Source organism: Schistocerca americana, chromosome 1 (genome assembly GCF_021461395.2).
Source record: "Schistocerca americana isolate TAMUIC-IGC-003095 chromosome 1, iqSchAmer2.1, whole genome shotgun sequence".
Taxonomy (NCBI): domain Eukaryota; kingdom Metazoa; phylum Arthropoda; class Insecta; order Orthoptera; family Acrididae; genus Schistocerca; species Schistocerca americana.
The window spans coordinates 891,562,435-891,580,058 of record NC_060119.1 but is presented as its reverse complement, the minus strand read 5'-3'; the positions used below and the strand labels follow the sequence as shown (position 1 = coordinate 891,580,058).

At 36.7% G+C, this 17,624-nt stretch overlaps 1 protein-coding gene across 3 annotated transcripts in view; it reads left to right on the top strand.

The window, feature by feature from the left end:
* The window catches only part of LOC124614461, a 153,717-nt gene extending 140,378 nt beyond the window's left edge, over positions 1–13,339 (top strand). For 2 of the 3 annotated variants that reach the window (XM_047142946.1, XM_047142945.1), the window contains exon 9: positions 11,033–13,338. In XM_047142946.1, coding sequence (XP_046998902.1) covers positions 11,033–11,644 — 612 coding nt within the window. In that variant the 3' untranslated portion in view covers positions 11,645–13,338. Of the gene's footprint in view, positions 1–11,032 lie in introns of all 3 variants that reach the window. The other variant, XM_047142947.1, reaches the window with a different exon arrangement.
* The last annotated feature ends 4,285 nt before the right edge of the window (positions 13,340–17,624 follow it).

Here is a 17,624-nt window from a genome sequence, read left to right as displayed (position 1 = left end):
GTGATCTTGTCCATTCAGAGTAATTTTATCACGTGGATCATGCCATGGTTACAGTCAAATCTTTTGTTTGATCAGCTTACTTATTTGTCCACTCGAAACAGTGTTTTTCAGTTAACACTCAACTTTCAAACAAATTATGTAGTTTCAACTGTTGTGTACTATTTCATTTCAGTTGCACAAATAAATATTCTTTGATTACCAATTCGTATAATTAACATAGCTGCAATTCAGTAATGTTTGCGATTGCATGCACGGTTGCTCATGTTCTCAGCTCAGCATCGACCATTACTTGAAGTGCATGGCCTAGCTGCGCCTTTTCACTCAAGGAATAAAAATTTCTACCGCAGTCCGTGCACTATCTCCATTAATTTCGTAATTGATTTGTGCAATTTTTGGTGGTAATTTCTCGTTGTTGGTCATGGACTGCTTCCTTCTTTGTTGGTCTGTTTATTATTTATTTCTTTTAGTATTGTTGCTAGTTAGTTCTATGAAGTAAAAATAAATTCACTCTCGCTATATTCTAAATTTAATTCTAGTTGCAAACCTATTCTTATAAATCCAAAGTAACAGTGTTTTGAAGTTCTTGCCTGTGTTCAGATATAATATAAAAGAAATCTCTTCACTCTTTCTGTTGTGCTGAGTCGTCTGTTGCTACTTTTTGTTCAAACTATGTAAATAAGAGAGTTGTCCAAAAAGTGCTCCACAATTTTGCTCAGAATGCGTATTCTTAAGAGTTACAATTCGGTGACAGTATAAGCAGCATTTCTTTCGCATGTTCTGTCATATATAGGGTGTTAAAAAAATGTTGAATACTTTGAGAGCTTGTAGTACTCACTGAAACAAGAAAAATAAGTCCAATAAACACGGGTCCGGAAATCGATATTTCATGCGATAAATATGTTTAAAGAAGGCGTTCGACATGGCATCTACTCATGACAACGAACCCCTCTGCCCTCCGGCATAAGGAATGATGCAACCACTGAGTTACACCGGGTTGTTGTTGTTGTTGTTGTTGTTGTTGTTGCTGCTGCTGCTTATCCTACTGGCACGCATTGAAGACGCGACCCTGTAGTGTCCGCCCATCGTTGATTGGTGCGGCATAGACAAAGACAAATTCCTTCAAATGTCCCCACAACCAAAAGTCTAGGGGACTGAGGCACAGCGTCCAGCAAGGTAGGCGATACATTAATGAAAAAGTCCAGATCATGTGCCCCAGTTAACCTGTGTGATGTAGTGCATATGGCCCTATTAATCTATTGCCAAGTACTCCTGCCCATACTTTGGTTGAGAATCAGTGTGGATGCCCCTTTCTTGAATTGCTTAGGAATTTACATCTGGCCATACATGTCAGTTATGGAGATTCATAACACCATCCCTTGTGAAACCTGCCTCATTGGTAAATAGTCTTGGATGTGAATAGTGGATCTGCAGCGCACTTCTGCAACAGCCATTGACACAACTGCTGTCTGCCATGATGATAGTGTGGCCTTAGGACCTGAATGCACTTTAGATTATATAGATACAGCAATTTTTCATGAAGTTCTCCCCCCAGATAAGAGAGTGGGACATGCCTTCTGCTGCTGTTATTAAGCAGATGATTTGTATACAGCACTGTCATAAGATAATAATTGACCACTGCAGTAGTCCATTATTTCTGCCAGTCGTACATGTTGATTTTTCAGACGAATATACTTTCTGAAACAAAAAACACATTTGTCATGATCACCATGAATTGTAAGTAGCCCAAACTGATGAGTTTGATGGCTCCAGATATATTCTTGAGGAAAAAAACTGGGTTCACAAAGGGCCTAGCATTCAGCGCACGTTCGTCTATCGATTATTCATATCTATTTTGCAATGCATCCCTGTTGGGATGATTTCTGAATGAGTCGTGAACTGATTTTTGAATGTTTGTATAGTGTACTTGATGTCTCTGTCAGGGGAATCCTCATCGTATCTAGAAATAAACTTTCCTCGAGACAAAAAGGGATGGGGCTATATGAGCTGAGTGGTGTAAATCCAAACGGATGCCATTTATATGTCATTATTAAAAATTTTCCTGGCACATTTGTGTAATATATCTTAAAGTGTAACACGCCCAAAAAGATCAACATTATATACGGAAGCTTGACTTCTCTTGCAACTTATTAACCTTAGAGACCAACATTATACATGAAAGCTTTGCTTTTCTTGTTTGTGTGTTCACACTACTCAACAGTGATATTGCTATTGGCTGAATCTCAATTTCAGTGCTTCGGAAAGTAACATGCGGTCGTTTGGTAGAATTTGGATTTATACTTTTGTAATATGAAAATATGCAGTGTACGTCTTGCTGCACATCGACGATTGTTTCAAAATGTGTTTTTTCCCCTGATTTTCGTTTTCTAAAGTGCTGGGAAATTATACACCCGTGTATAAAACCATAACCATTCAAAGGATTGATAAGTTTTACAGTTCCGAGGTAAAATATACCGTCACTTAACACGGAAAGAGTGAGTTTTCACCCAGGAGAAAGTGTATTTTTAACTGGGAAATCCGGAAATTTTTTTTTTCCTTGTCCGGGTATACACCCTGAATTAATAACCTGAGACTCGCAGTTTGTGTTGCTTGGACAAGCATAATGAATACAATTTGCAATAAATAAAAAGCCAGCTGTTAGTTTAAAATTGCTCATAAATTGTTTTTGCTCTACATATTTCTCACAGCGATTAAACTTGCAGCATGAGCGCAGAAATTGTGCAGTACTGATGCATGAGGCCTGTTAACACATCACATCTGCCTCCTAGTGCATCACATCACCATGTGTCCTCCTCAGTTCGTACTGCTAAACATGGTGCAGTCACTCCAACATCAATACAACTATTACATTCTAAACTCTTTAGACAGGTCACTGTTTTTAGTCCGAAGACTAGTTTGATGCAACTCTCCATGCTACTTTATCTTCTCCGAATAACTACTGCAGCCTACATACTTCTGAATCTGCGTACTGTTTACATCATTTGGTCTACCTCAGCAATTTTTACATTCCCCCCCCCCCCCCCACCCCCCACACTCACCCATACACTCTCTCTCTCTCTCTCTCTCTCTCTCTCTCTCTCTCTCTCTCACACACACACACACACACTCTTCCCCCAATACTAAATTGGAGATCGCGTAGTGTCTCTTAATGTGTCTGACAAACTGATCTCTTCTTGTAGTCAGGTTGTGCTACAAATTTCTATTCTCCCCAAAACCTGTTCAGTATCCCCTTATCTGTATGTGATCTACCCAGCTAATATTCAGCATTCTCCTGTTTCACCACATTTCAAAAGCTTCTAGTCTCTTCTTGTCTAAACTGTTTATTGTCTGCGTTTCACATCCATACAAGGCTATACTCCAGACAAATACCTTGAGAAAAGGTTCCCTAACATTTAAATCTATATTCACTGTTAACAAATTTCTCTTCTTCAGAAACACTTTGCTTGCCATTGGCAGTCTACGTTTTACAACCCCTTTACATCAGCCTTCATCAGTTATTTTGCAGTACAAATAACAAAGCTCATCTACTACTGTGTCTCATTTCTTTTTGTAACTGCCTCAACGTCAGCTAATTTGACTACATTTCATTGTATTTGTTTTGCTTTTGTTGATGTTCATCACATATCCTCCTCTAAAAAACTGTCCATTCCATTCAATTGTACTACTCCTAATTTTTCTTTGGTTTCCTTTAATGCTTGCTCAGTGAACAGATTGCATAAAATTGGGGGTAGGCTACAGCCTTGTATCACTCTATTCTCAACTGCTGCTTCACTTCCATGCTCCATAACTCTTATCATAATTGCTGTCCGATTTCTGTACAAGTTGTAAATAGCCTTAAGCTTCATCTATTTTATGCTTGCTATCTTCAGAATTTCAAAGAGTATTCCAGTCAGTATTTTCAAAAGCTTTCTTAAGTGTACAAATGCTGTCAACTTAAGTTTGCCATTCCCTCATCCATCTTCTAAGGTAAGTCATAGGGTCAGTATTGCCTCACACCCTACATTTGTCCAGAATCCAAGCCTGTCAGCTCCTGTTTTCTTTGGAAGTGAAATTATTACATTCTTCTTGAAGTCTGATGATGTTTTGCCTGTCTCACACATCTTGCATACCATGTGGAATAGTTTTGTCATGGCTGGCTCTCCCAAGATTTTCAGTAGTTCTGACAGAATTTCTTCTGCTCCTTGGGCCTTGTTTCAACTTAGGTCTTTCAGTCCTCTATGAAATTCTTCTTTTTTTCTTCTTCAAAGGCCTCTTTAACTTCCCTGTAGGCAGTATCTATCTTTCCGCTATTCATACATGCTTGTAAGTCCTTATATTTGTTCTCAAGCCATTCCTGGTTACCCAGTTTGCACTTTTATCAATCTCATATTTTAGATACTTGTATTCCTTTTCGCCTGCTTCAGTTGCTGCATTTTTATATTTTCTCTTTTCATAAGTTAAATTCAGTATCTCTTGCGTTATCTAAGGATTTTTACTAGGCGTTGTCTTTTTGTCTGTTTAATCCTCTGCTCTCCTGCTATTTCATCTCCCAAAGCTACCCATTCACCTTCTGCTGTATTCCTACCCCTGTTCTGGTGACTTATTGCTGAATACTACCTCGGAAATTCTCAACAACCATTGGTTCTTTCAGTTTATCCAGATCCCATGTCCTTAACTTCCTACATTTCTTCGACTTCTTCAGTTTTAACCTACAATTCATAACCAATAAATTAGGGTCAGAGTCCACATCTGCCCTTGGAAATGTCGTAAAATCTGGTTCAAGTATCTATATCTTAACCCTTACCTAATAAATCTGAATTCATCCGGTGTCTCCAGGTCTCACCTACATATACTACCTTCTTTCATAATTCTTAAACCAAGTGTTAGCGCTGATTAGATTGCACTCAGAGCAAAGTTCTGCCGGATGGCTTTGTCTTTCTTTCCTTTCCCTCATTCCATATTCACCTACTATTTTTCCTTCTCTCCCTGTTGCTATCCCTCATCATAACTAAATATTCATCTCTCTTAACTATCTGAATAGTTTATTTTATCTCATCATACATTTCTTCAGTCTCTTCATTTGCAAAGTTAGTTCAGGATGTATAACCCCCAGGACAACGGGGAAATCTGGCAAAGTCTGGGAATTTTTTCAACTGGGGAAAACCCAGGAATTTTCAACAATTCAGGAAATTTTTCATTGTTCTAGTTCTCAGTTAAATTTAATTTTGATGGGTAAGAACTGACACTATAACAAAGAATATTACTGTATCCCCTACTGCCGAATGATACTGCAGCGATAAAACATAAAAAAAATAAAAAAAGAGAAAACAAAACAATAAAACATAACTTGCAAAGAAAACACAGTGCACACAAAAGTGTCTGCCAACAACAAACTGCTTCTGATGGGCGTGATGTCAAACAGTTTACATTAGGTTCATTTGAGCAGTTGCCAGTAGGCTCATGTGCAGTTGTGTTGCATATGAGCAATACCTTCTTCCTTTTTGAAGAGTGGTTGTTACCTATATCGGCAGTAGCAACAAGGAGCCATATGCTACCAGGAAAAGTTTTTCTGGTGTGCCCAAGCTGTCTGATCCACACATGTGCGAGCAGTCTGAGTTACAGTGCGGAGGGGGGTAGTCCCACTTGATCCGTGTTTACGTTTGCGATTTTGCTGATCGCTCTTTGTTTACAGCTCCCATGACAAATGAAAACAAAACCGATTTCTGTGTCTGCGAGCTACCAAGTGGATTAAAATACATTCACATGATAACAGAATGCTAAAATATGTTGTTAATTTCAGCTTTCTTGTTTCCATGTTATTGGCATTCAAGCATTATTCGCCTTGCAAAACAATGAAGTTATTTTTGTCAGTTTGCTAAAGAAATTTGGCTTTTATTGATCTTTTCCCCTGAGGCAGTCAATTTATTTGAAACAAAGTGTTTTATTCCATACTATTGGCTAGTTCCAACTGTTTGTCGAATTTCAAGTGCACGTTTTCATCTCCAGGCACATATGACATTATGCCATAATAAAGAATCAAACATGAGAAAATTTACATCCAGAAAACCGCACTGAAAAGCTTAATATCAGGTTGGGGCCTACTTCATTGTGAATCTGGACATACAAATGTGCACCTTTAGCTGAATTATGCAGTTTAGTATGGTTTATGAAATTCCAATGCTCTTGGAGTATCCTCTGATGGCCTGTTTCTTTTATGACATAATGTAAGATCTCTTAATGCTTTATATGTATTGAATATACGGGCTTCCTACGTCATCGTAGCTGCGTACGTGCTGTAACACCTTTTTTTTGGCACTCTCTGGAAGCTGCTGAAATGACCTTATTTCTAACAGGTAGCAGGAAGATATTGCAAATGGTGGTTTGAAACACATTACTATCAAAGTAAATTTTTGCTTTTACACTAGATGAAATATGTTACATATGAGAACATGCGAAGAATTTCTTAAACCACAGTGTGTTTGACTCTCATTTAAAACTTTGAGGACCAACCACTTAGAATAATTTTGAGCCCTGAAAACCAGACATTTATGTCATTATTAAAATTTTACTGGCACATTGGTGTGATGTATTTTACAGTGTAACACAGGCAAAAAAAGACCAATATTATAAGTAAAAACTTATCTTTTCTTGTAGCTTATTGATCTTATTAGAGACCAATATTATATGTGAAAGCTTAGTTTTTCTTGTAGCTACACTATATATATTACCTTAAACCATTAACTTTTTCCTAACTGTGTGCTAGCACTACTTAAAAGTGAGGTTGCTAGTGGCTGGCTACATCACATGCCTTATGCACTGAATATCTGCTGTTATTGTCTGGAGAGATCATGTGGCATAAGCTATTATTGGCTTACAAAATCGCATCGCAATCTCGATTTCAATGCTTTGGAAACTATTGTGCTGTTTTTGGTGAAATTAGAATTTATAATTTAGTAATACAAAAATATGCAGCGTATTGGACTATAAAAATATGCAGAGTACATGTTGCTCACATCAAAGACCTTTCAAAAAGTGTTCGTAGTCATCCCCCCCCCCTCCCTTAAACTGCCAGGAAGTTCTATGTCGATATATAAAACCTTAACCATTTGAAGGGTTCATAAGTTTTACAGTTCCGAAGGAAAGTGTACTGTCACATAACATGGAAAAGGTGTATTTTTCACCCGGAGAAACAAAAACTTTTTTTAACCGGGAAATCCGGGAATTTTTTTCACCATGTCCACATATGCACCATGTAGTTGGTATCCTTTCTGACTGAAGGTTTGAGGAACTTTGACCGTTTGCTTGCGTAATGAAATGAATCACCTGCAGCTGTTCTTTCAATGTTATTTATTATATAATTATCAATTTTGGTGATTCAGAGCACCATCTTCAGAACTTAACTGACACCGAGGAGGTTAACCCCAGTCATACACACGATTCTATCAGTGGTCAACATCTTTGAACTGGATTCTGTAGACTGTAACAATGATGATATGTCTCGACCAGTTGGTAGTTGCCAGTTGATGATTGGAGACACATCATCATTGTTACAGGCCATGGAAGCTAGTTTGTTGATGTTGGCCGCTGAGGTAACATGCACACAATTGGAGTTAATCCCTCAGTCTCAGTTAAGGCCTGAAGGTGGTGCACTGAATCTCCAAAACTGGTAGCTATATAATAAATAACAGCGAAAGGACAGCTGAAGGTGTTCCATTTTATTACATTGTACTACAGTGGTGGGTGTGGGCTTTGTGTCTATCTTGTTTTTGCTATACTGTTCGTAGTAGCTTGCCTGCATTCCTATTTTGTTATTAATTATAAACCTACTCCTGCATTACCCCTATTTGATTTTGTGTTTATAAACTTGTATTCAACTGACCAGAAGTCCTGTTCCTTCTGCTATCGAACTTTACTAATTCCCATTGTATCTAACTTCAACCTATCCATTTCCCTTATTAAGTTTTCTAACCTACCTACCTACCCAGTTAATGGGTCTAACATTCCATGCTCTGATCCATAGAATGCCAGCTTGTATTTTTTATATAATATTTCTACTTCTTCGTAAGGATCAGTAACTCCAGAAATATATCTTAGCATTCCTGTTTTAAACATGCAAGTAAGATTTTTTTCAGCAAATGTAACTTTATATCAGCAGTTGTTTTGATACTTGTCAAGACATCATTAAAGTTTAATTATTATTTTGCTCGTAAAGTTACTTTCCAGCTTTTATATTTTGTTTCAGTATTACAAAAAACCAAATAAGTATGTTTGGTACTTGTATTGTAACATGACAGTCTCCACACAATTTAAAGTGCATTGTGTATACTCAGTCCTCTACTCTTTCTAATGAGCTACAAGTTATCAAAAGGACTTGTTGCAAATATGTAACTTTTGAAGCTAGATGTTTCGACAGATTGTTTTTCAGTTTGCATTCTGTGATACATTGGATGGCGTTTCAGTTATTTGTCAAGGATGTGGTCATTATCAAAGTAAATAAACTATCAGCTACAGTTAAATTCTTTCTCAAAATTTTATCTTCAGATATTTTCATGCTGCAAACATGGTTGTGGTTAGAGTTCATTGGAAACTTTTCTTTCCTTTATTACTGTGTGAGAATATTAGCTGTACATTATAAAATTGTGTAAGCTTAAAAGTTAGAGATAATATCTTGATATTTGTTTCATTTCTTTGTGTGAGGGTGTTATATGGCAAAAATTGAGCACACTAATTTATTTCGAAGAGGCTATTACATTTCTGTATGTATAGCACTCCCAGATGATTAAGTCTTAAAAAACACAGTATACAATAAAATGTGAAATAGCACATCTGTGTATGTTAGCTTGACATGTTCTGTCCATTGTGACAAACGTTTGCATAATGTGCTACATTTTATCCACTAATGTGGCAACTGGGCATGAGGCTCCAGCTTGCAGTGAACATGTTTTGTAACAGTTTTAAGGTCAGAAGATGACAGCAAAGCCTGTTGAAACCATTTTTCGAAAACAAATAAGTATGTATGCAATCTTGGATATAGAAAGTTATTTGCCATGGAATGAAGCAGATTGTGTTATGTCAGGGAAGGTGTCACTATTCAAACTAACATTGACATTATGCTGTGTTACATGAACAGTGCTTTAAGTTTATTGAATAGTACTACACTATAACAGTAGTATTTAGCAGATGCCATGTCACGTCTTCAGAAATGTATAATGATAAAAACAGTACAATAGCTTGAGACACACTAGTCAGTGAGACTTAGGTTTAATCCACATATCAGATGAAAGCCTATAGGTGTGACAGATTAGACAGCCCTTGTTTGAATTTCATATGGTTTTCTGCTATCACCTAGGCAAATACAAGGTTTTTTTTCCCAAAGTTGATCTCAGAAACTCAATACACAGTTATGATAGCTGACATACACACAAACTCAATTTTTTGATGGTTTGATGACATTGTAGCATACAGTTATTTTCTGTAACTGGGAAGAACACACTACAAACATGATAGAATACATTACCACACATTTATTAACCAGCATGACTCAAGTTACAGTTATCAGTGGTGTAAGGGATTTTACACATTCTTTTGAATTTAAATTGTTCATTTTCTTGGCTGCGGTATCCACAATTGTTGGAGTCTGTTTCCATACAGCCTTAGAATTGGCGTTGCCGTGAACATCACTATAAACATGTTGCATGTGTGTGCAATTGTACAGGTTATATTCAGAAATGTAAAATTGCTAACTTCACAAAATACAAAAACGAAGTATCCTAGTACTAAACTATCAGTGAGTCACAATTGGAATTGGTCATCTCATACAACATCTAGGTGTAATAATTCGGGGAATATGAAGTGAAACAGTCACATAGACTGTCATAAAGCAAGTGGCAGACTTAGGTTCTTCGGTGGGATTCAGGGAAAACGCAGTCAGTCTGCCAAGGGGAGTGCTGGTGCTGCAACCCATTCTGCACAATTGCTCAAGTGTGAGGGGTTGAAATAAGAGGATAAATGTGGTCAGAACAAATAGTTAAAAGGTAGCTTATCCACGAGACAGTTTCGCAGAAATGCTAGAAGTAGCCTGGAATAGCAGATGCTTGTAGTTTTAAGAACCAGTGAGGAATATGTTACAGCCTCTTACCTATCCTTTCTGTAGGGACTGTAAAGCAGTGACTAGACTAGTAACAGTGAGCAGACGAATTTAACTGTGCTAGTCTGTTCAGGTCCAAAACTCCTAAAAGAAGTATTCTTTTATCTTTTTTATCGTATGAGGTATTTGTAAAAATCATTGATTTAATTTGTAATTCCAAGAGCTGTCAGTGACGCAGATATCTGATTGTTAAAACAGTTTTTTGCAAATGGTAGTTGTTACATATGCAGTGTTCAGGCCAGTATGACCCAAAATAATCTCTTTATTTGATTTTCTCAAATTAGCATTTTTTGTGACCTTTTTTTCCATGCTTGTATGTTGACAGGTTTAACTTCATATAGTAATGCATGCTCATGTAGGCTCATTGTCCATTCATCTTTCCACCAGTCATAACAGATCGATGCACTTTTTTCTTAGCCTACCGGTACTTCATTTTTGTCACATCTGCTCATTTCACAATTTTGGTAGTTCACTCCTATGTTTGAGTATTTAAGTAAGAATGAAAGAAACTGAGCATTATTTGTCATGTAGTGTACATGTCTTCAAACAGAAAAAAGAAAATTAGAGACGTGACAAATTGTGAAATGGCGTTTCAAATGAAGTCTTGTTCACTCTTAAACTTAAAAGTCTGTTCTTACTTTCTTTCTAAAATACCAGACACTATTCCTGTTTCGAATAATAATTAGTTCAGTCACCAGGAATGAGTATTAAACTAAAACTGATTGTTAGAATAGAAAAGTGAGTTTATTAATTCTAGTAAACATTGTAGTTTGGAAACTTACATTTGACTTTAATTTTATTTACATGGAAATTCAAAATTATAGTTATTACTGGTGTGTACTTATGTTTAACCTGTTGTAACATAAATAACATTAATATTTTTTTCAGAATGTTGACGATATAGAAGAAAAATTAGTGAAAGAGTCAAGCCTATTAAAGTCTCAAATTTTAAAGCAGATACACAAGAACACAGGAGTCAACACTTGTGATGTAAGAAATGAACAGAAAATTCTTAATGAACAAACTGAAATAAATGAAAAGCTAAAAAACATGGATGAGAAGCTAAAAAACGTGGATGAAAAGCTGGATAAAACTTTAAATGAACTGGCAAATTTGACAGAAATTGTTAAAAATCTGTCTTCAAATCAGGAAACTGTCTGTAGAAAATGTTCATGTCACTGCCAGACCATGCAAGCAACTGCTACAAAAAGCAATGGCAGTACAGCAATAAATAATTTGGAACAGATAGGAGTTCCGGTCAGCTCTGATGAACAATGTTCAGAAACAAAGAACTGTGTTGTAGACTCTGAGAAGAAACACTATTCACTAAGGAGGTCTTCAAGGCTAAATAACATAGGCGCTCAGTATGCATATGAGAGTCTTAGGAAGAGTACCAAATTACTTACAACTCCTCGACATGGATCAGCTAAAAAGACGAACACCCCAGGAAGAATTTCCAGAAAAGTCATTGCTCAGTTGAACGATTTGTATGGTGATTAAGTACATTGACATTGACATATGGGTCATTCCATTGTTGCGGGTGTGACATTTTGTCCTACTTTTCACGCGTAAAGTTATATTTATTTGTACTTCAGTTGTCAGAGTAAGGCTAACTTTACTTTAATGAATAGAATAGCATGTTATTAAGTTCCTGTAAAAAATTTTAGGTTTTAATTTTACACTCAACCTGCTAAAAAAATCCTGAAGAAGTGTTGCGGGTGTGACAAATCTTTACCCTTCATTTGCACATAGAGGTGTTCTTCAGTTATTTTGTCTTCTACTTCTGAATCAGGATGATTGATAATTTTTTACACAGTGAAGAAAGGAGTAGTAAAATACAAGATATGTTAACTTTTATTCACAGACACTTCCAAAACACAACATATTTTTTTCCTTCATGTTGCGGGTGTGACATTGCGGTTGTGTCACACAGATACATCAATATTATTGAGTGTAATTTAAAACAGAACAGCAAGAAAATACTTTATTGTTTACAGCCTTCCCAAGTGATCTTTTGGAACTATATGATTTAGAGGGTGACAATTTTCAAGATGAAGTGGGAGTTTGAGCAGAAATTTTATTCTTTTCTCGATGCCTCCTTTGTCTTTTCCTATCTTGCATATGTTTAAGCTTCTTTCGATCATCCTGCAAGGCAGCTTTATTTTTTTCTCTCCGTAACTTATCGTTTTTGCGTTCCTTTCTAACATTGCCTGATACTGAATTGGAGATTGCTTCAGTTTTTCCCTAAACTTACAGCACCTTTCAGTGGATGACATGCTTGTCCCATAATAAATTACAAGAATAATACTTTCAGCTGGTTGACAATAATAACAATCACAGCAATAATATCAACAATGACAATAACTGTGTCTGTTGTTACAGTAAAATTTCCTTGTTACAAAGTTATGGTATCATTGTAACAGCTCTAACACTTTGACATGTCACACCCGAAACGTGTTTCTTGACATGATGGACTGTTTCTACAAAAAAAAAATTATAATTCAAAGTTGTATCCCATGAAACTAACTTCACTTTTACAAACTTTCAACTTTACATTACATGAAACTAAACTGATAAATAAATAAGTCTATTTCTGTGTTGTGAGTGTGACAGAAATTCCGTATTTTGGTTTTTTGAAGATTCAGAGCTTATTTACCTGTATTATAAATGTAAAACCACAGCTACAACTTCACAATTATCCAGAGAGTATATGCACAATACATGGACATTCAACTTCAAAGACACTAGTCTGTAGGGCTGCTAACATTTCACATTAAATTTTACAATTTTTTTTCCTGACACCAAAAGTAAGTTTGTAACTGTTTTACACCTTTCAGGCCAGGATATAATGAAAACTGGGATTAGTTTCTGCTTCCTTGACCTTTTGGCTACAGAGAGATATGCCACACTGTAAGATCTTTTAAACATTATTTTTTTTATTATTATGAAGGGTCCTTTCACATGGAATGAGCCATATGTAAATGGCTGAAGTTGTTGAAAAAAGACATATAATACATGTTTTTGCTATTTTTAGTTCTTTTTTAGATACTGGATATGTAAAATGATCATTGTGTAAAATAATTGTGAAAAACATTGACGGAGGTTTAAATGCTTAAATATGTGGACGAAATTTAAAATCCATTTGTTTTTACTCCTGTTAAGGTAACTTTTACAGATCTATTTTTAAAACAATAAATTTAATTTTGTAAATATGTATGAAAGTTCTAATAAAACTCACCTTTATTAAAGAAAAATGCTTTGTTTACATAATTTTAGATTATACCCTTGCTGAGGAGGGGAGCAGGATCATTTGTAATTTTAAATCCCTTTCCTCCTATGTTACACAATATAATACAGTAAAGGCCTAAGCAGTCACTGCAGTAAAGTCTGTGTTACGTGTGGTTATACACCAGACATCAGTCAGTGATAGGTGAGTGGTTGCCATTCTTTATATCTGTTTGTCGTCTCCGTCGTGGATTTTCCAGTTTCATAGAATACAGTTAAAACTATTCAGCCTGGCATATAGTGACAAATGTTCAAACGGAAATAGTTATTAGTAGAGCCCTGATCTGAAGGTTTTTAACAGTGCAGTAATATTCCAGCAATTAATATGTGTATCTTGTGAGTATAACTGTAATAATATTATGTTTAAAAGTTGAAGCTGTGAAATCGGATAATATGAGAATCAGAAGGGCTTCTAATCAAAATGCTGCGCCATATACTACACTCAATGACAGAGTTAATAATAGGCATCCTTTCAAGTTATGAGAGGCAGACGGTGTTAACCTGTGATGAATGACATTTGGTGGAAGGCTTTATGACATTTGCTGAGTGGGGATTTCCTATGACAGACATTTGTGACATAGGTCAAGATTATTCAAGTAATAAGGAAGATTTATAGATAACAGACCAGGAAAGGAATGGGTAAATATATTCATGCTACAGAATAAAATATTAATGAACTGATTATGAGAAATTGTACAAAGATCAAGATGTGCCATACCAAGAGAGATAAGAGACTATTTTATCAATCTAAAGGAAACCGTCAAAGATGTGCCACCATCCAACATATTTAATTTTGACAAACTCAGTTCTACTGATGACCTGGGAGTCAGCAAATTTATGGTAAAACGTGGAGCAGATTCCAGACTCCTGTCAAGCATCAGTTTCATGATTTGTGCATGGCTGAAGTGGTCCACCTTATGTAGTGTGTAAGGCAAAACACATCTACGTGGGACGGTGTGAGAAGAGCAGTCTATGACGTAAGTGCTAATGGTTGGTTTGACTTGCGGGCAGTTATTCAGGAAACTTTAGCTCCCACATGTAAGAAAATTTGCCGGGTGCAAAATTATAATTTGAGAAAATCTGTCCAGTCATTTGTCTTTGGAGGTAATTAACCTTTGTGAAGAAAAGACATAGCTTTTGTTTTACCACCTCCAAACTCGACACATCTGTCAGCATTTGGATGTAGCATATTTCAGATATCTGAAGAGGGTGCAGACAGTTTTGGCGAGAAGAGAAGCGGTGCAAAGCTGGATTGCGAACTTCACACTTCTCTTACTGCAGTTGACTTTCTTGAAACTTTTAGCCGATCCTCTTCTCTGGATATGTGGAGACACACACACACACACACACACACACACACACACACACACACTAGAAATAACTCAGTAAACTCATACTTTCAGTTCAGGTTTATTTTCATCTTCACAAATTTCACATAAACATACAAATCCTTGTAAGTCAACTATGACTACACCCGTTAGATACGAGGGTCACTCCAAAAGAAATACACACTATATTTTTTAAATACATCTTTTATTCTACATGTTTGAAAGTCTTACAGTGTGTAGATACATGTTTTAGGAACAGTATTTTCATTTCTCCACATAATTTCCATCCCTCTCAACTGCCTTACGCCATCTGGAACCAGTGCCTGTATACCCGCACGGTAAGATTCTGGACCAACCTGTTGGAGCCACTGTTTGGCAGCTTGCACAAGGAAGTCATCATCTTCAGACCTTGTTCCACGAAGAGAGTGTTTCAGTTTCCCAAGGAGATGATAGTCACATCGAACCGGGTCAGGACTGTAAGGCGGGTGTTTCGGGGTTGTCCATCAGAGTTTTGTCATCGCTTCCGTGGTTTTTTGACTGACATGTGGCCATGCATTGTCATGCAACAGCAAACCCTCCTGCTTTTGCCAATGTAGTCGAACACAACTCAGTCGAGCTTGAAGTTTCTTCAGTGTCGTCAGAGATGCATCAGAATTTATGGTGGTTTCACTTGGCATGATGTCCAAGAGCAAGAGCCTTTCAGAATCGAAAAACATCGTAGCCATAACTTTTCCAGCAGGTGTGGTTTTGAATTTTTTTTTTTCTTGGGTGATTTTGCATGATGCTACTTCATTGATTGCCTCTTCATCTCTGCTGAAAAATGATGGAGCCATATTACATCACCTGTCACAATTCTTCCAAGAAATTCATCTCCACCATTCTCTTACTGTTTCAAAAGTTCGTTGCATACCGTTTTTCTTGTTCCTTTGTGAGCCACTGTCAACATCCTGGGAATCCATCTGGCACAAACCTTTTTAACACCAACACTTTCAGTATTCTGCAAACACTTCCTTCCCCTATCCCATCGTAGTGTGACAATTCGTTCACTGTGATGTGTCTGTCAGCAGTCACCAATTCGTTAACTCTCTGCTCATTGTCTGAAGTGTGTGCAGTAAGAGGCCTGCCGTTGCGAGGACAATCCTCAATATTGCCGTGCCCGCTTTCATAACGTAACCTGCTTGCCCACCAACTAACTGTACTGTGACCGACAGCAGCATCTCCATACACATTTTTCAACCTCTTGTGGATGTTTCCCACTGTCTCGTTTTCACAGCACAGGAATTCTATGACAGCACGTTGCTTCTGACGAACGTCAAGTGTAGCAACCGTCTTGAAGACATGTTGTGACAGCGCCACGCAAGGGAACAGGTTGAACTAAGTTTGAAAACAAGCGGGAAGGGTGTATCTACACACTGTAAAACTTTCACACATACAGAATGAAAATTGTTTTTTTACAAAAATAGTGTGCATTTCTTTTGGAGTGACCCTCGTAAAATTAAACATAATCACATTTGCCTGGTTTTAACAACAAAATAATTTATAGACGTCCCCTGCGTCTCACTTCATTCAGAGCTAAGCTATGAAGTAAGTCAAAAGTCTATAGACAAATGTTAATTTTTTTTAAAACAATCACATTCACTAACACAGCAAAGAGTAGCATTTAATTACTTCGTGTCCTCTCCTACAGTGTCTGTGGCGCTTACGGCAATACTTGTCGGTGCTGCTTGTCTGACGCAACTCCTGTCTTCCCATGATAAACGTCAACCCTGCACACACAGAGTTGATTAAATTCGATTCAGTTTTCGTTCCATAGACCCAAAAATGACATGATTCTTGTGGGTGTGGAACATGTCAGAAAGTGTGTCATAAAAACATTTGAATATAATACTTACTTCCCTGATCATTTGTCAAGAGATAGTCGAAAATGAGTTAATACAATGCAGTAAACTAGGACAGCTAATATTTACAGAATTAACACACTGTTATGTACTATTAATAAATTTATCATATGCAAAATACCTAATCCTGACTGTTGTGACCAAGTGTTGTCAGAACTGAAATCTAATAGATATTTTTACATAAGCTGACTTAACAGTCTCTGTTAAGATATTCATCTATGGAGTAGAGGGAGTTGTCTATCAAAAGGTCTTTCAAACTCTGTTTAAACTGTGATTTATTTGAAACCAAGTTTTTAATAGTTGCTGGCAGTTTATTTTGTGTGTTTCTGAATATTGGACCCCTTTTTGGACCAAGGTAAGTGATTGTAGGCCTTTATGTAGATTCTTCTTATTCCTAGTATTGATACTGTGTACTGAGCTATTGTTTGGAAATAGAGATGTATTACTGGCAACAAATTTCATTAAGGAATAAATATACTGAGAAGCAGTGGTTAGAATACAATGCTCCTTGAACAGGTTTCTACAAGATGTTCTCGAATTTACACCACAAATGATTCTTATCACACGCTTTTTCACCCTAAAAACTTTTGCTCGGTTTGATGAGTTGCCCCAGAATATGATCCCATACGACATAACAGAATGAAAGTATGCACTTTTTTTTACATTTCTCTCTCTCCTACATCTGACATCATTCTCATGGCAAATACAGACTTGTTTAGGCGCTTAAGTAATTCTGTGGTATGCCCTTCCCAACCGAATTTATCATCAAATTGTAATCCCAGAAATTTAACACTGCCAACCTCTTCGATCTTCATGTCTTCATACGTTCTTCTCATGCTGGAAGGAAATCTCTTACATGTTCTGAACTGCATATAGTGGGTCTTCTCAAAGTTTAATGACAAAGAATTAGCTTTAAACCACTTATTAATGTCAGTGAAAATTTGATTAGCAGCTATTTCTGAATCTGTA